This window comes from Pristis pectinata, chromosome 9 (genome assembly GCF_009764475.1).
Source record: "Pristis pectinata isolate sPriPec2 chromosome 9, sPriPec2.1.pri, whole genome shotgun sequence".
Classification (NCBI taxonomy): domain Eukaryota; kingdom Metazoa; phylum Chordata; class Chondrichthyes; order Rhinopristiformes; family Pristidae; genus Pristis; species Pristis pectinata.
In genome coordinates this window covers 27183491-27202764 of record NC_067413.1, presented here as the reverse complement: position 1 = coordinate 27202764, position 19274 = coordinate 27183491, and the positions used below count along the sequence as shown (strand labels likewise).

The window sequence follows — 19274 nt, the reverse complement described above, 5'->3', positions numbered from 1 at the left end:
TACAAAAAGTTTGTAAGACAAACTTTTCACTGTACCTCGGTACAAGTGACAATAATAAACCAATACCAATACCAATAGTATTATAGCTGGGTCTGTGGTCTGATGACCCACAGGTCAGCTAAATGTAAAAGTGGGTAACGTTGGCTGGGGCATCTCTTCCGACATAGTGCCATAAGGTCTATAGTATTCATCTTGATATATAGAAAGGGTGATTAACATCTCTTTGGAAGAACACCATTCACTCACTTTATATCAGGTATTGTTGGGGGGAAGGTGTTGGTTGGTGTGCAGTAATTGCCATCAGGAGCTGATGATAATTACTGCAAAAATTGACTTTATATCTTCTACCCTTCCTAATCAGAGGGTGCAGAGGACAACTCAACTCCTTTCTGCTACCCTCATTGAGATTAACGGTATCTGATGCCCAGGACCCAGTGACTAAGCTGACCGGGGTAACTGGTCACTGTGCACGACTATCTAGAGAACCATCAAATCAAAGACCTAAGCAGCTTCATTTTGTAGCTGAGGACCTTGTGGATTTTCACATTGTCAGTGTGCTTATTGATTGCTCTACTTAGAACGGTGCAATTTTGCAACAATTTACCCTCTTGGCGTCAGTCCTGATCCAACTGTCTGAATGAGAGCAGGAGTATACTGATCAGAGATGTCTGTATGTCTGAACTGAGGAAAACTAATTACACAAGAACAGGAGAAGAGGGAGGAGGAGCAGGCTATCTCATGCCTGCCCGCCACTCAATATGATCATGGCTGATCTGCTCCAGGCCTCATCTCCTCTTCATGTCACAGTAATCTAATTTTTGTGGCAAATAGCCGCTGCGAGAATTAGCTAACAGTAAATATATTAAAGAGCTGGTGGCATTGTACCAATTAAAGAGATTACTATAATCACAATAGGGGATATTTTATCTGGATAATCTGAAGATCCTGCATTTATGTAGTATCTTTCACAATCTCAAAACATTTCAAATGATCCACATCTCTGAAGGACATCTGGGAGGTAATCACTGATGTTACATAATAAAATGTTACATTTTAATTTCAGAAGTAAATTTTATTCATAAAAATATACACAGGAAGTACAATACAATCAGGATATGTCTTTCTTAACATTGATTGTGCCACTATACCAATACATTCTATTTACATGAGTGTATTGTAAATAGAACGTATTGGTTTGATGGCACAATGTCCCAATGCCACTCAAACAACACATGGTGAGAGGTTGGTAGACAGGACCCAGCTCCTCAATCTCCAGTGGTGACAGGACCTTAGACTGTGGTCCATCCCCACAGAGCCATTGCATTGGGTGCACTGAGCTTCAATGTGTCTCTCAGCATGCATTCCTGCATCCTGAATTGTACCAGTCAGCAGCACTCACTTACAAACTGTCACTATTTTTATTTCAAAAATAAACCTTATTCATAAAAAAAATGCAGATAGTAGCTGGCTTTCTTTCCATCCATATTGTTGTCCAGTCTATATATTCTTAGTGTTGTCAAGTCAATACATTGATAGTGTCATCAACTCAATAATTACGGACTGTAACGGCCAATTTCTGCTCAACAGCAGCCCAAAAATTGAACGTCCAGCTCCTCTGTGAAAGGTGCTGTTGCACTTCCAATGTTCACCTGACAGAGCAGGTGATTTCACATCCGATTCAAAAGAAGACAACACCAGCAAAGTCAATGCTTAAGACTGATTTGAGTGCAACTGCATTGACTGGCAATATTTCTATTCATTCTGCAATTAAAGGGGTATGTTAATCCAGACATGTTAAAGGACATTATGGGAGATCTTCTAATTCAGGAACAATCACTTAAATGCTCCAGCATTCTTTACTATTCCGTTCTTTCTTCTTGACATATTGTTTACTTGTGACAATGATCTAGATACGTCATTCAGTGATCCATGGTATTGATCGGTCAGGCAGAATCTGTGGAAAGAGGAACAGAATTCTCTTTCTGCGAATGCTGTCTGATCTGCTGAGTTATTTCCAGCATTTTCTGTTTATAGGCGTGGTGGGTGAAGACATCTGAGCTCTGTTATTGCTGCAGCTTGGGGTGGAGGAGTTGTGGGGAGAGGGAGATCAGAGCCCTGTTATTGATGATAGTTAGTTTGGGGTTGGAGAGAGTAGATATTGGAACCACGTGATTGCTGATAATTAGGGCGATGGATTGAAGAGACATCAGAAGTCTTTGATTGGGAATGGTTAGAGGGGAAGATCAGAAGATTGGGGTTTAATCCTAGAGGGACCATGAGATCAAGTGGATGTCATAGGGAACAGGGTGTGATAGGGCAAGGTCTGAAAATAAGTAATTGATTTGCCTTATGATTAAGATTGCCCAGTGATGGGAACTTCCACAAGTTACCAAAAGGAGCATTATACAGGGCATGACATCACCCACTGTGCCCTGACAAGGAACCTGCTTCAGGGTGAAAACATGTACAAAGTGCCAAGTGGATTATCTGGAACAATACAGAATAACCTGGAAATGTTTGCAATTGCTTCACTCTGGGAAAAGTCACTTTCCATTTTCGTGGGTTAAACAGATACAAATTGTGGGATTGGCTTTCTGGTCTGGGGTCTCTTACATGCACTATAACACTAGTGACAGGACAACTACCATCGGGCAGGAGGTACCAAAGCCTGAAGTCCCACACCACCAGGTTCAATAACAGCTACTTCCTTTCAACCATTCAGTTCTTCAACCAATCTGCACAATCGTAATCACTACAGTTTAGCAACACTATGACCACTTTGATCGCTTTGCACTAAAATGGACTTTATTTTTTTGTTCTAATTGTGTTCTTTCTTGTAAAAATTGTGTATAATTTATATTTAATTTATGTTTTTCTTGTGAATGCTGCTTATCTGGTGTTATGTGCCTGTGATGCTGCTGCAAGTAAGTGTTTCATTGCACCTGTGCACAGATGTACTTGTGCATATGACAATAAACTCGACTTTGACTTTGACACTCTCAGTTCTGTTGCGGCACACAGTGTCAATGTGCACACACATGTTTGTGTTCAGGACCTTATGAAAAGAGAAAAATATTTTATCTTTAATACCAAAAACTTATTACCAAAGTCTCTGAATTAAGAACAGAAAATGTTGGGAACACTCAGCAGGTCAGGCAACTTCTGTGGAAGAAGAAAAAGATTTAATTTTTCCGGTCAGAGACCCTTCATTAAGAAGGAAACTTTTACTGTGCACAAAGCAGGTGAGATGTATTAGAGCTTAAACAAAGCACTGGTGCATTTTGATAGACTGAAATGAAAGCAGGAAATGCTGGAAATTATCAGCAGTGGCCCGATTCAACTTGGCTTCACTTTGTCTCCTCCGCTGCGGGACATCTGCGGTACAGCAGGGGGCGCCGGAGGACGGCCCGCGCCCCCCACAAACATGGCGCCCGGAACGTTCCAACCGGACACCGATTCCCCGCAGTAAGATGGCGGCATCAAATCGTCATCCACCTCCGCCGGAAGTTTAAAGGGGCAGAGGAAGTGGGAGTCGCTCGGTTCGGGTTGCGCTGCGGGGTCGGGGTCCGGCTGCAGGATGATGGGCTCGGCCCGGGGCGGGGTCCGCGGGGGGCAGGATCAGTTCACCTGGGAGGAGGTGAAGGCCGACAAACATCGGGAGAATTACCTGGGTGAGCAGGGGCGGTGGGCAACGGCTCGGCGTGGGGGAGACTGGAGGGGGAGTCGGGGGGGACTGGAGGGGGGACGGGGGACCGGAGGGGGAGTCGGGGGGGACTGGAGGGGGGACGGGGGACCGGAGGGGGAGTCGGGGGGGGGACGGGGGACTGGAGGGGGAGTCGGGGGGGGACTGGAGGGGGAGTCGGGGGGGCGGGGGACTGGAGGGGTAGTCGGGGGGGGGGACTGGAGGGGAGAGACCTGAAGGGAGGGGGGAGACAGAAGAGGGGAGACTGGAGTGGGGGGGGGGGGGAGGCGGGAGAGATGCAAGAAAAGAGATGGAGGGGGGCAGTTTTGGGTCAGGGAAGGCAGATGGGGGGAGAGGCGGTGTGGGGTTAATCCTGAGAGAGCAATGCTCCTTTGCCACTCCATTGACCTGCGTTGCTTGCTTTATCTCTGCTGCCATGTACTGTCAGGCTATATTGGGAAGTAATGCAAGACAAAAACGTTATTTTGAATTTCGTTTGCCTTATCCCTTATTTCGGGTGGTTGTTGTCTTGGGGAAAATTGGCCCTCAGCTTGGGTGTTTGCAGTAGTGTGTAGCAGACTGTTCCTGGAGCACAAAGGCTGTGGAATTGCAGTGATTTTTGTTGTCAAACAGTCCCTGAGCCTCTGTGTTTGAAATGGTCTTGTGATTGGTTGATTTTCGTAAATGTAAATTTATGCCTGATTATTGACTACATACAGGAAATTCGCTCATGGCACCAGTTGGACGATGGCAGAAAGGGAGGGACCTCACCTGGTACACAAAGGAAAAGAAAACTGAGGGGATGCAGTCTCGTGCTGAGGAGTTGATGGCTGTTCGAAAAGCTGAGCAGGAAGCCCTAATGGCAGCACTGTGAGTTGAGAAATTGTGCATTCCCTGTGCCTTTATCTCCCTCCCTCTCCTGAAGGTTTGTGCTGAATTCCTTGGGCACTGGTTGCCCTCCAAATTGTATCAACATTTCCATACAGTTTGCTGTTTTTCCCAGCCCTGTGGTGAGACACTTGTGAACTCAGGACAAATCAAGGGAGGAGTCCAAGATGCTTGTGGAGCTCACTATTAGATGGATTTGAGCCATTGAGTCCTTAGGCATGGGGTGACTGCAGAGTGAGCCCTTGCAAAAAGAGCAACTGGAATTTATATTGTGAATTATATGTAGTTGTATTTTTTTTGGTAGGAATGTATTCAAAGCACTATTGGTGATATATCAAAGATAGATGTTGGGACACTAAAGGTTACTGTGAGGGAGTAGTAAAGGAGGTACAGATACAGTATTATGTGCCAAGGGAATTCTGAACACTTTTACATTGCTTTTCATTTTGCCAACAAAATGTTAATGTTTGCATTTATACATTTTGCAAATGATTCTGTGTAATTACTTGTATTTAATAATGATGTGTGCAGACTAAATACATCTAGATTCCCAAGTGGCATCTTGTCCAATATATCAACCAAATGCCACAATGGTGGCTTAGGGATTGTGGCTGTTTTGATGTACTCTCATTTTTACCTTCTCATTAAGGTGCTTAGCCTTATTTGGAACCACAAAAAACTACTCTGCTGGCATTTCTTTGGTGTTCTTTTAATATGAATGTAGTCTCACAACTTTGTGATTGAGCCAGATATGTAACCAGATCTGCCCTTAATTCAACATAGTCATTGGTTACAGAATCTTGTTCAGATAATGGTTTGTATTAAATAAAAACAGAAAATATGGTCAGGCAGCATCTGTGGAAAGAGAACTAGAGTTTGAGGAAAGAGAAGCAGTAGACATTTTGGGTTGAAACCTGATTTTCACAACCCATGTCTTTCTATAAATTGTTTATTACAATGCAAAGAGGACATTTGGCCTTTTGGGTCCAGGTTGTGTCTAATGTTGTTCCATTGTTCAAGAAGGGTAGCAAGGACAAGCCAGGGAACTACAGGCTGGTCAGCCTGACATCAGTGGTGGGGAAGTTACTGGAGGGAACTCTGGGGGACCGGATCTACCAGCATTTGCATAGACAGAATCTGATTAGGAGGAGTCAGTATGGCTTTGTACGTGGAAAGTCGTGTCTGACAAACCTTTTAGTGTTTTTTTTTGAAGAGGTAACCAGAAAGATAGACAAGGGTGGGGCAGTGGATGTTGTCTATTTGGATTTAAGTAAAGCCTTCGACAAGGTCCCACATGATAGGCTGGTCTGAAAGGTTAGGTCTCATGGAATCCAGGGAGAACTAGTTAGGTGGATTTGAAATTGGCTTGGAAGTAGGAAGCAGAGGGTGGAGGTTGAAGGTAATTTCTTGGAATGGAGGCCGGTGACTAGCGGTGTGCCACAGGGGTCATTGTTGGGACCCTTGTTACTCGTTATCTATATAAATGATTTGGATGCGAATGCACAAGGCCTGATTAGTGAGTTTGCGGATGACACGAAATTAGGAGGTGGTGTTGATAGTGAAGAAGGTTATCGTAGATTACAGGGGGATCTTGATCTGTTAGGGAAGTGGGCTGAGGAGTGGCAAATGGACTTCAATACAGATAAGTGCAAGGTGATGCATTTTGGAAAGTCAAACCATCGTAGGACTTATACTATGAATGTCAGGGCACTACGGAGTGCAATGGAACAGGGACCTAGGAGTACAAAGGCATAGTTCATTGAAAGTGGTGTCACAAGTAGATGGTGGTGAAAAAGGCGTTTAGCACGTTGGCCTTCATAGGTCAGGGCATTGAGTAGAGGAGTTGGGACATTATGTTGCAGTTGGTTGAGGCCACACTTGGAGTACTGCGTACAGTTTTGGTTACCCTATTATAGGAAAGACATGGTTAAACTGGAAAGAGTGCAGAAAAGAATTACAAGGATGTTGCCAGGACTAGAGGGCCCAAGTTATAAGAGGGAGGTTGGCCAGGCTAGTTCTTTAATCTTTGGAACGTAGGAGAATGAGGGACGACCTTATAGAAATGTTTAAAATTATGAGAGGCATAGATAAGGTGGACAGTAAGTCTTTTCCCCCGGGGTAGGGGAGTCCAAAACTAGGGGGCACAGATTTAGGGTGAGAGGGGAAAGATCTAAAAGGGATGAGTGGCAACCTTTTCACTCAGGATGGTCAGTATAAGGAATGAGCTGCCAGAGGAAGTGGTTGAGGCAGGTACAGTAGTATCATTTAAGAAGCACTTGGATAGGTACATGCAGAGGTGGGGCTTAGAGGGATATGGGCCGAATGCAGGAAATTGGGACTAGTAAGTGGGCACTGTGGCCGGTGTGGACTGGTTGGGCTGAGGGGCCTGTATCCGTGCTGTATTGCTCCATGACTCCCCTTTTAATTTTTTTTTCACATGTCTGCACTGTGATAATTTACAGTAGAAAGTTAATCTGCTGCCACATCTTTGGAATGTGGAAGGAAGCTGGAGGATCTGGCAGAAGCTCACAGTCATAGGGAGAATGTAGACCATACATAGACAATACAGGAGGTCTGGATTTAACCTGGGTCCCCAGAGCTGTGAAGCATCAGTAGTAACTGCTATGGCACCATGATATGGAATAAAGATGTACTGGAGCAGTTTGCTTGACTGTATTCACCATCTTGGAGTATGGTGTGTATTTTTGGTTTCTGTGCCTGAGGATGGATTATATTAGCCTTGAAATTGGTGCTGTGTAGATTTTATGATGTCGATTCCAGGGAAGAGGATGTACTAATGTGAAGAGTGATTGAGGAAGTTTGACTTGCGTCTGAATCCCAAAAAATGTGAGGTTATCAAATGAGATTGTACAAGATTATGAAAGGAACTGATGGAGATGCTGAGAGGCTTTTTGGAAAACCTAGAATGAGCATATTCATGATAAGAGGTGGTCCATTTAGGACTGAGGTGAAGAGAATTTATTTATTCAGAAGATTGTAAATCATTGGAATTCTCTTCCTCAAAGGCTTTGGATGCAATTCAAATGCACAGGAATGCAAGAAGCTGCAGGGAGTAGTGGACTTTGCTCAATACATTATGGGCACATCCCTCCCGACCATTGGTAGTATCTAGAGGAGGCGCTGCCTTAAGAAGGCAACCTCAATCATCAAAGATCCCCACCATCCGGATCATGCCATCTTTTTGCAGCTACCTTTGGGCAGGAGGTACAGAAGCCTGAAGTCCCACACCACCAGGTTCATGAACAACTACTTCGCTTCAACCATTTGGTTCTTGAACCAACTGGCAAAACCCTAATCACTGCAGTTTGGCAATACTATGACCACTTTGACAACTTTGCACTACAATGGATTTTTTTGTTTTGTTCTAATTGTGTTCTTTCTTGTTTAAAAAAAAATGTGTATAATTTGTGTTTAATTTTTTTCTTGTGAATTCTGCTTCTATGATGCTATGTGCCTGTGATGTTGCTGCAAGTAAGTAAGGAGATGAGGCACAGGATCACAGATTCAGAGCTTTGGCCATTCCTGCTTCCAGTATTTATGTTCTCATTATTCAATATCTAAGGTGTGCAGTACCCAGCCTGGAAGTGGCTGATGAGCCAGCATAGAAGAGGCTTTATTCTGTGTGCAACCTCTACTGCAGCCAGTATTGAGAATTGATTGAGCAAAGGAGAGGGGAACTTAGGCACATTTTATAAACTGGAAGGGCTTCTTGTGTATCAAATTCTGACTAATCTGAGTTTTTCGAGGAGGTGATCAATAACAATAAAGGTAGAACAGAGGATGTATACATCGATTTTCATAAGGCATTTGACAATGTCCCACATGATAGGGTCATCCAGAAAATTAGGATGCGTAAGGTCCATGGTGACTTGGCTGATTGGATCCAAAATTGGCTTGCCCATAGAAGATAGGGTAGTGATGGATGGGTCTTATTTTGCTTTGAAGCTTTGAAATTTGCATCACCTGGCCTTTCCTAACAATGACTGTGGAAAAAGCCATAGCCCTAACAAGCTAATGAAGGTCTGAGACCTTGGTAAAAGTTATCTGAGAGCTCAAATCTCTTGGGGTGCCCAAACTTTTGCATGGTGCTCCTTTCCTTTTTTCACTCTAAAATTGTACAAAACAAAAATAATACTTATCTTGCTTAAAATGTTGAAAAGAATGTTTCATCTTTAACTGTATGACTTTTGGAGATCAGTTCATCTTATACTCAACTATTCACAGTAACAGAAATTTTGACTGGGGTGCCCAAACTTTTGCATGCCACTGTATATAAATCATGTGGATGAAAATGTGGTAGGGTGGGTGAGTAAGTTTGCAGACAACACAAAGATCATTGGCGTTGTGGATGCATAGAAGATTGCCAACAGATACAGCAGGATATAGATCAGTTGCAGATATGGGCTAATCTGGTGTTGCACTTTGGGAGATCCAACATAAAGGGAGAGGACGCAGTTAATGGCAGGATCCTTAACAGCATTGATGAACAGAGGGATCTTGGAGTCCAGGTACATAGCTCCCCAAAAGTGGCCACACAGGTTGATCAGGTGGTAAAGAAAGCATATGACTTGCTTGAGTTCATTAGTTGAGGCATTGAGTTCAAGAGCCAGGAAGTTATGTTACAGCTTTATAAAGCTTTGGTTAGGCCATATTTAGAATATTGTGTTCATTACAGGAAGGATGTGGAGGCTTTGGAGAGGGTGCAGAGGTGGTTTATCAAGATGCTGCCTGGTTTGGAGGACATGTGCTCTGAGGAGAAGTTAGACAAGCCAGGGATTTAGTTTCTGCCACTCAAGAGAATAAAGGGAGATTTGATAGACATTTATAAAATTATGCAAGGTTTAGAGCCAGTATCTTTTTCCCAGGATTGAAATGTTCTGTATTAGAGGGCATGTGTTTAAGGTGAGAGGGGGAAAAATTTTTTTTACACAGAGTGGAGGGGGCCTGGAATGCACTGTTAGCATAGGACCATTTAAGAGGCCCTTAGATAGGCACATGAATATGCAGAGAAGGGAGGGGTATGGTTAATATGTGGGGAAGAGGGATTAGATTAATTAAGAGTCATTAGTTTAATTAGTTGGGCACAGCATCATGAGCCAAAGGGCCTGTCCTGTGCTCTACTGTTCTGTTTATGTTTCGCCTGCCCTGCAAGTTTTTGAGCTAGAAGAATGAGAAAGTATGTTTTGTTTTTTTTTAAGTATATTAAGGGAAAAAGAGTAATTAGGGAGAGAACCAGGCCCCTCAAAGACCAAAGTGCTGTGTGTGGAGCTGCAGGAAATGGGTGAGGTCCTCGATGAGTATTTCTTCTGTTTTTACCATGGAGAAAGATATGAAGACTTTGGAACTTGAGATAGTTAATGGGGATGTCTTAAAGTATGAAGGTAGATAAATCTCCAGGGCCTGATCAGTATGTCCAGGGACACTGAGAAGTTAGAGAAGAAATTGCGGGAGCCCTGGCTGAGATGCATGCATCATCGTTAGCAATGAGTGAGTTGCTGGAAGACTGGAGGGTGGCTAATGTTGTGCCTTTATTTGAGAAGGGCTGAAAAAAAACAGAACTATAGATCGGTAAGCCTAAAATCTGTGGTAGGTAAGTCACTAGAGGGGATTCTGAGGGATAAGATGTACATGCATTTGGAAAGATGAGTTGATTAGGAATAGTCAGCATGGCTTTGTGGCGTGGGAGGTCATATCTCTCAAATTTGTAAGTTTTTTTGAAGAAGTAACAAGAAGGTCAATGAGGGCAGGACGGTAGATGTAGGCTATATGGATTTCAGTAAGCCCTTTGATAAGAGGGCGATAGTGGAAGGTTTTTTGGAGACCTGTGAATAGTGGTGTTCCCCAGGAGTTGGTGATGGGCCATTGCTAATTGTCATCAATATCAATGATTTGGATGAGAATATACAAGGCATGGTTAGTAAGTTTGCAGATGACACTAAAGTAGGTGGTGTCATAGACAGTGAATATGGTAATTGGAATTAGAGGGATTTTGAACAGCTGCATAAGTGGGCTGAGGAATGGCAAATGTAGTTTAATTCTGATAAGTATGAGGTGTTGCATTTTAGGAAGACAAATTAAGGTAGGACATTCACAGTGAACAGGAGGGCCCTGGGGAGTGTTGCAGAACAGGGGGACCTGGGAGTACAACTACATAGTTCCCTTAAAGTGGTGTCACAGGTAGAGGGTGGTGAAGAAAGCTGTTGGTACACTGGCCTTCATCAGTCAGGGCATTGAGTAGAGAAGTTGGGATGTTATGTTGCAGTTGTACAAGATGTTGGTGAGGCCTCATTTGGAATACCATGTTCAGTTTTGGTCACCCTGCTATAGGAAAGATGAAGCTGGAAAGAATGCAGAGGAGATTTACGAGGATGTTGCCGGGACTTGAGGGGCTGAGTTATTAAAAGAGGTTAAGCAGGCTAGGACTTTATTCATTGGAGCATAGGAGAAGTGGTGATATTATGGAGGTATAGATCGGGTGATTGGATAGTCTTTTTCCCAGGGTTGGGGAATTGAGATCTAAAGGACATAGGTTTGGGATAGAAGGGAGAGATTTACCAATAACCTGAGGGCAACTTTCTCACCCAGAGGTGGTCAGCATATGGAATGAGCTGCCAGAGGAAGTGGTTGAGACAGGTATATTAACAACCTTTAAAAGGTACTTGGACAGGTACGTGGATAGGAAAAATTGAGAGGGATATGGGCCAAACTTGGGCAAATGGGACTAGCTTAGATAGGAATCTTGGACCAGTTGGGCTGAAGGGCCTGTTTCTGTGCTGTATGACTCTGTTTCAGTGCTGTATGACTCTGTTTCACAATACTTACAAGTGGCATTTATTGGGTGCCAAAATATTAAATTACTTGCATAAATTAGTTCTGATTTTTTTTTTGTGTTAGAGGCTACAAGAATCCCAAAAGGAAACCAACTGGAGTAACCAAAGAGGTAGGGAATAAGTACAGTATGCTATAAGGAAAAAACAATTTTCATCATAGCTACAGTGTGAAATTCCATGTACTTCACATCTTGTTTCCTTTAATCTACACATGGATAGTGTACTGTGTGAGGTGCCCTATATTCAGCACACTGTGTTATCTTGTATTTACAACTTGCCATTATGTGCACGTCATTTATCTTCTGCATACATTATAGCCTGTATGTCCTCCTCTGCATTTTCTACCTTCTCAGTGTGAGAGATTCTCTATATACACCAACTCTATGTGCATTGGTCTACAAACACTATCATGTTCCTTTTCTACTCTATGTACAGCTTGTACTTCTGTGTGTGTCATTCTGTACATACATTACCCTAAATGTTGTGATTATTTATAGATAGATCACCAGGATATGTCATCCTCTTATTTATTGCACTATGTGTAATGCACTTTACATTCCATACTATGTACATGTACACATTTTTGTGTGTGAAATGGAGAAAATTCTTCATCTTATCCTCTATAATATTTTGTATCCTGTTTTTTGTAACTGTCTTGTTTACTGTGGGAAAACACCACAACTTTTATAAAATTGCATTATACTTGTCATTGCTTCTTCTGTACTGTTCTTGTTGATGAGTTCACCAGCCTGGACATTGTTGGTTTGTGTAGAGTTGTAAGATGCTGCCTTTTCAAAAAAAAAACCATTCTCATCTAATTTCAGGAACTGGCAGAAGTCTGTAAGCGTGAGGGTGTGGATCCAGATAGCAAAGATGTTGACAGAGTCCTTGGGCTTGGCAGTTCAAGGTAGGAAGATTTCTATCTTGCCATTTGTAGCTCTCCTGTATCTATCCACGACACTGTACTCAAGGAGACAAGAGACTGCACATGCTGCATTCTGGAGCAATAAACAAACTGCTGGAGGGACTCAGCAGGTCAGGCAGCACCTGTGGAGAGAAATGGACAGTCGACGTTTTGGGTTGAGACCCTTTACTTCTTCCAGAGGAAGAGTCTCGACCTGAAATGTTGACTGTCCATTTCCCTCCATGGATGCTGCCTGACACTGCTGACTTCCTTTAACAATTTGTTTTATTACTGTAGTCAAGAATACACTTGGATATATTATAAGTGTATATAGGAATATAACGCTCCTATATATGCTATATAATAACACATCAGATGCCATTGGGTATAATATTTTTGGAATTCGTATGAAATGGTTTATTATTGTCACATGTACTGAGATACAGTCAATAGCTTTTGTTTGCATGCCATCCAGACAGATCATCCATACGTTACTACATTGAGAACATCATATCTGAGACATTTGGTAAAGCTGGGAACTTCCAGTTTGTCAGGTTCATGCATTGCCAAGTTCCTGGCTTCAGTGACAGAACCTCATTGGTCTCCTTTGTACAGCAGAAACCCATTGTGTTGCATGTAGACCTAATCTCTGCAGTATCCTAGTTGTGTTCTAATGAGAGCCATGTAGAATCATCATCAGATATCCCATAACACGTGGTGGTAGCAGTAAGACCTGTCCTTGATTTTTGTACTGATAAGAACTTGTGATTTGGAGATTCAGCCATGTAGCGATCCCCTACAGCTAATATTTATTGATAGTGAACAGGAGCTGGGTTCTACATCCCTGGCACAGTGATTTGTGAAATTGATTTTCAAATGATGGCATGGTCAAAGTTTAATTGGATTTATTTGTCCATTCCCTGAGTGCTCTCACTGAATTGGAAGGAAAGTTAATAAGGAATGGCAGGAGTAGGCTATACAGCCCTTGAGCCTTCTCTGCCTTTCAAATAACATTAATTCTGCTCTATCAATATCTCTATTTCCTTAATGTCTCCCCTTGAATTTACCCAATAACTGAGTAATGCTCTCAGGGAGAATTCTCAAGATTTGCAACCCTCTATAGGTAAAAAGAAAAATTCTCATTTCAATTCTAAATGGCCAAACTCTATATCAAGTGATAACATCCTTTAGTTCCGGGGACACTGGACTGAGTTATTCCATCTGACTTGTCTTCCATTCTTAACTCAAGAATATACTTTTGGTTGTTGTTACTCAATTTCTTCACATTGGACAACTCCATCTTAACAATTAAACTAGTGAATCTACCTTGAACAAACTCCTCCAGAAATGGTTCAACCAAAGTCCAGTATAAACTTAGAAAGACTTACTTCTGAGGACCTATCAAAGTGCAGCCCACCTCGTCCACACCAACAGTGATGTCTATCTACCCTAATCCATCTGCCTGCATTAGGCCTGAAGAGCTGCCAGAAGTGGTGGTGGAAGCCAATACAATTACAATGTTTAAATGGCATTTGGGCAGGTACTTGGATAGCAAAGGCATAGAAGGACATGGGCCTAATGCAGGCAAATGTACTCCTAAAGGTGTGTGAGCTTAGACATCTTGCCATTCATTGCCCATAATTTGTGATAGGGCAAGAGAGATCTGGCCTCTGATTAATCCAAATCTTTTCCTTGCAGTGGTACTACTTCTAGGATGATGCTAACCAAAGAAGACCGTGAAGCAGCTAAGCTTGGACTAGCCATCTTTACGGTAGGGAATGTTAATGGTACGCTTCTGTAAATAAAGTTGAAATCAGAGGGCTGGAGGAAAAAAGACTGAGCAACTTGTACAGATTCATAAAAGTACTCAGTAAGAGGTTATGTTACTCAATTCAAATCCCAGATTGCTGGACTGATGATCCAAAAATGTGGCTTGAAATTTTACCAAGGCAGCCAGGAATGTAAATTTAGTTAAGTAAACTCTGGAATAAACTTAGAATGACAGCATTTTCTTGGACTAATTGTCATAAAGTCCTTTCCTGCCCTGTGAACCATGTGACTTTAGCAATGTGGTTAATTCTTCACTGTGCCCTGGTAAACAACTCTTATACCAAAATGCTACAATAAAGTCCATTCATCGTGCTGGCTGCAGCATTTCAAGGAGGCAGCCTGTCATCACCAGTGGCAACTGGGAATGAGCAATAAATACCACCCTTGCTAGTGACATCCATATCCTGTTTCTATGTTCTCAGAGTATAATATCAAGGAGTTTAAAATAATGAAGTGATGAATGAAGAGAGGAAATATTTTTAAAAGAATGCTAGATGAGGTAAAGAGTTTCTCACTAGGATCTCCCCTAGTCTTTTGGCTACTGTAGTTCTTGTACTAGTCTTGCACTTCTCTGCTAGATGTGACCAAGGTTTAATGCTAACACTAGATGGTTCTTCCATTAGACAGTATTTTCTGTTGATACTCCAGCTCAGTCTCTCTGGAAGTGTATGCTGCTAGAACAATCTTGTCCATAAATTCACATCCTCTGCTGTCAAAATACCTATACCTAAATCTATATTTATATTTTTACTTTTTTTACTGAATGCACAAACTGGCACTAAAGCATTGCAAGTTCTTGAACTCCCAGAACTTTATTCCCTAAAAATTCTACGAATTTTAAATAGTTACTGCCTCAGGCTTACACTAACTGCAATCACGAAGTAGCACCTTTACTGCCCTCTAACCAAATTTACTGCTTCATATTGAGTCTGGTTTGCCGTTTCTACTTTGTGATAATGGCTTAGGAAAGGAAGTTGGACTCTCTGGATGCACCAACACTAGCAGGGATTTTTGAGAGGGAGCTGGTGGTTTCAGCAGTTCTTGCAAGTGAGCCCATGTTTCCTGGGCTTCCTATGGAATCTGTGGGTACTTGCCAGTACAAGGAATCCTAGGGAGTGTGCTCAATTGGTGAGAATTTTCTGGGGATTCATTGCTACTTCCAGGTGCTCTTAAAGCCTCCAGATACTTGTTCCCAGGACTGGACTAGTATTTTCATGGACTTTCTGGGACTATAACAATATTTTCAGGAGATTCTGCATGGTATTCTGGTATTGACACCATTTTGGTAAGAGTTCTGTATGAGCCCTATCAGTCATTCAGAAATTCACTTTCCTAGCCACTAATTCCTGCAAAATTGGGTCCCTGGAATTGTGGTAGTAGTAGTAGGCAGAATTGCAGACCCTGTGCGCAGGGGGAAACTACAACGGGGGGGGGGGGGGGGGGGGGGGAAAGAGTTGCTCCAGAAACACTGAGGAGGAAAGTCTCATCATCAGAGCATGCAAAAGTGAGAGAAACTGGGAGAATGGAAGGGGCTCCTTCTGGAAAGTAGGATGGAAGAATGCGTAGGCAACATAGCTGTGGGAGTTCAAGAACTTGTAATGGTTATTGGTTACTTACTCATCACCTGAGATGGAGTTAAAATTAAGAATGAGAAGACTCAGCAATGGACTCTGTGAAAGTGAGTGAAGGGTAAAAGCTGGCAGCAATAGTCACATGTTACCTTTCCATTATCAGCTTTGATATTCAGCAGATCATTCTCTTCATCCATCACCTTCATGCCGCTGCCAGACATGGTTCCTCTGGAATGAGTGGAAAACATTTTCTTGTTGCACCTTCCCATGCAACCACAGAAGATACCACAGTTATTATACATCATTGACCTAAAATGCAACTCCATTAATGTTGCCTGATTTGCTGAGCAGTTGAATTTCTGGATATTGGGTGAAATCAAGGGATACGATGTCCAACATGCTATTTTTGTTTTGTTGATTATCTCTGCCAATGTTGAACAACTTGTGTTCACAGGCTTCCATTTCTCCCCAGTATTTAGTCCTTTCTACTTTTGTTTTAGCACCACAAATGCAGTGAAGCTGTGGAGTCGGTGAGTCAGAAGCGGAAACCAGAGAAGGACAGTAGAGAAGTAGAGACCCAGAGGTAAGAGAGCAAGAATGTCCAATGTAGCTTCTGCTCAGTATCATTGCATTTTTTTGTCCCTCATACCTCAGTTCCTGATGTTGATGATTCCTGTGCATTGAAAAATAGGCTGTTTATGTCTTGTTTTCAGCTTTGTTCCTAGACTTGCAAAAAAAAACTGCAATTGAAATTCAGAGTAATGACAATTGGGGAGCTTTATTTTGTTGGGAGCAAAGAAAACCTGACAGATTCACCAACTTGTTAGTAGTTTGCTGGAGTAGGGGTGGAAATTGTTTTTGCATCTCTGATTGGATTCTGGTTGAACAGTTGTCTTAGTAAAGATTGCCCATCCCACACTCTAGGTCAATAGGTCGAAAGCGACACAAGAAAGATAAAAAACACAAAAAGGAAAAGAAACAAAAGAAGAAGCACAAGAACAGAGAAAAATCATCACCCAAGACAAACCATCGAGACAGGTAAATACTGATCGGTGATGGGTGGGACAGGGGTGACTTTGTGCATCTTGCAGCATCTGTGAAGGCAACGCGATGGTCCACGTTTCAGGTCGAGACCCTACATCAGGACTGAGAGTGGAGAGGGAAGGTAGCCAGTACAAAAAGGTGAGAAGGGGTGAAACCAGCCCCTATCTCATCCCTTTACACTATCTTGCTGCCTCATTCTGACCTGAAGTAGGGTCTCAGGCTGAAATGTCAACCATCTCTTTGCCTCCACTATTGCTGTTTGACTCAGTTCCTCCAATAGTTTGTTTTTGCTCCAAATTCCAGCACCTGCAGTCTCACATTGAGTACATGAAGGGAATTGGTTCAAGGAAAAGAGAAAAATTCATTGGAAAGGAGCATCAAATTCAACAATAAAAAAAAGACAATGCAAACAACCACACTATCACAGGAAAAGGATGCTGAGAAGGCAACGAAAGAAATTGAAAATTTAGCTTTTGAGTTGCATTTTTTAAAAGCAGCATTATGGAAAGAATACCATGGTACATGAAGCCAAGCATAAACTGAATGTTTGGTGGTGGGGGGGGGGGGGGGAGAAGAGAGAGAGAGAATGTCAGACATCAAAAACAGGTACCCCTGTACAATAAAATTCTACACAGAATTGGTAAAGTCTGGGATGATAGCTGAATAGGATTCATGCATTAGTTTAATAAGTAATCCTTGGGAGTATCGAAGGTCATCCAGCTGAATGATACTTGGTGTAATAGGTCTAGAGAGAGTGAAGCATGATTAACTGCATGATGTGAGCAGTCTTGGGGTGGAAGATTGAACAGAAATTTGACCCATATATTAACCCCCCACCTATATTACTGACTAGCCAAATAGCCAAAGCAATAAAAACCTTCCATTACTTTTGTTACTGAGAGACTCAGCTGGCACAATGGGGGTTCCCAGTAGGTGAGATGGGGTAGTGTTTTTTCAAGAGCAGCTTTAGTGGAAGGAGAAACAGTTAATATTATGTAGCAATCCCTTTAACATTGTTTCATTGTCCATAGATCTGACTTGCTGAATGTTTGGAGTAACTTCTGCTTAAGGTTTCCAGTTTGACTTTAATATTAAAGTGCCATCCATGTAGTCAGTTACTCGTGTTGCATTTAAAAAAAAGTGTTTGATTCATGGTCAAGGAGCTGTGCAAAAGTATTATTCTAATGTATTTGTGCAGCAATATAGAACTTGCTTTAGGAAGGATCACTTAAGTGGTCACCTGGTGCTCATTCACCAACTAGTTTAAAATGTAAACCTACTTTCAACTTTTATTGAACATGAAGATAAACTATACAAAACTATTTAACTGGTACCACTGGTTATATTTAAACTATACCTTCTAAAAGCAAAGGCTAATTTTAAATGACAATGCCAGGACCAGCAGTTGGCCATAATCGATGGAAACTACCTGATTCAGGCAAGAGTCTTTAAAAGTAGCACAATAGTTATTCAAATAACTTGTTTGAAATTCCTTTGTTGTGTAAATTTGCCTAACACACCATAAGTGCTACACTATTTGTGGTGGTTAGAACCAGCTGACAGTTTTCCAATGATATAATTCATGTTCAGCAATATATACTAAGTTTAGGCAAATGATACTAGAAGTTGCCACTGTAAGCCTTTTGGGCATGGGTCTACACCACAAATGAACCCTTAATTTGACATTAAATTGGCAGTTTCATTCATGGAAGCTTCTTGGGGGGGGGGGGGGGGGGGGTGGAGAGAGGGGGGTGGAGAGAGGGAGGTGGATTGCTCATAAGGTGTATTGTTTGGATTGTTTACTTTGAGACCATGGCTTTAATTTTTTTTTCTCATTTTCCAGAAGGCATCATCATTGAGCATGGTGTTAATGGGCAATGCAGATAACAACAACAACATTCACTTAAGGGAAGCTGAACCTCCCCTTGCCAATGTGCATCCAAGGGCTAGAGTCACAGCAGTGAGGGCAGCTTCAACAAGCAGAATTATCTCCATGAATCACAGTGAAGAGAATTAGTGACAGCAACCGAGGGAGAAATATCCTACTTCTCAGCTAGGCCTATTAGAATTTAGCTATGTGAATTTTGTTAACACCTTAAATCTACCCAGCACTCAACTTTAGATCAAGAGGCTATAGATTGCAGTTTCCTGCAGGTTAGTGGCAGCCAGCATTGTGGCTGTTGGCAAAAAAAAAAAGGAGCCTATCCTTGAAACAAAGCTGCCCTATATATCTACTGTTGCAGTGTAGACCATTCATTGGTCTGGTGAATGTATAGATTTAGTACCCAAAATGTAAATGTTCATTATTTTACTATGTATATTAAATGCTGTTGAAACAGTTCAGATTTATTAACAAAATTTCTCTTAACAGGGTGGAGGCTTTCTCCAAGCTTACTTATTTAGCATTTTTGTGGCTTGATCAGCATTTAACAGGACTGACCAATTTTCCAAGCACACTTGTCAACATCCTATACCCCAAACCCAGAATCTAATGAAAGGTGCTG

General features: G+C 42.1%; 1 protein-coding gene across 3 annotated transcripts; it reads left to right on the top strand.

Annotated features, from left to right (window-relative positions):
- The first annotated feature begins 3537 nt into the window (after positions 1 to 3537).
- On the top strand, positions 3538 to 19108 carry c9h1orf35 (chromosome 9 C1orf35 homolog). Of its 3 annotated transcripts, none has more exons than XM_052022641.1 (8): positions 3538 to 3671; positions 4402 to 4552; positions 11486 to 11531; positions 12246 to 12328; positions 14024 to 14096; positions 16227 to 16309; positions 16651 to 16764; positions 18617 to 19108. In XM_052022641.1, the coding sequence occupies exons 1-8, from the start codon at positions 3578 to 3580 to the stop codon at positions 18627 to 18629; spliced, it is 657 nt and encodes a 218-aa protein (XP_051878601.1). In that variant the 5' UTR covers positions 3538 to 3577; the 3' UTR covers positions 18630 to 19108. The 3 variants fall into 3 exon arrangements, with proteins under 3 accessions (XP_051878601.1, XP_051878600.1, XP_051878599.1); XM_052022640.1 differs by having other exon boundaries at positions 18614 to 19108; XM_052022639.1 differs by lacking the exon at positions 18617 to 19108 and adding an exon at positions 17074 to 18472.
- Positions 19109 to 19274: the final 166 nt, after the last annotated feature.

Bases quoted from the DNA above. Each gene is read 5' to 3' on its own strand.
- c9h1orf35 (XM_052022639.1), top strand. From the start codon at position 3,578: ATGATGGGCTCGGCCCGGGGCGGGGTCCGCGGGGGGCAGGATCAGTTC. The intron at 4,553-11,485 runs GTGAGTTGAGAA...TTTTTGTGTTAG, and splicing joins GAAGCCCTAATGGCAGCACT to AGGCTACAAGAATCCCAAAA. The intron at 14,097-16,226 runs GTAGGGAATGTT...CTTTTGTTTTAG, and splicing joins TTGGACTAGCCATCTTTACG to CACCACAAATGCAGTGAAGC.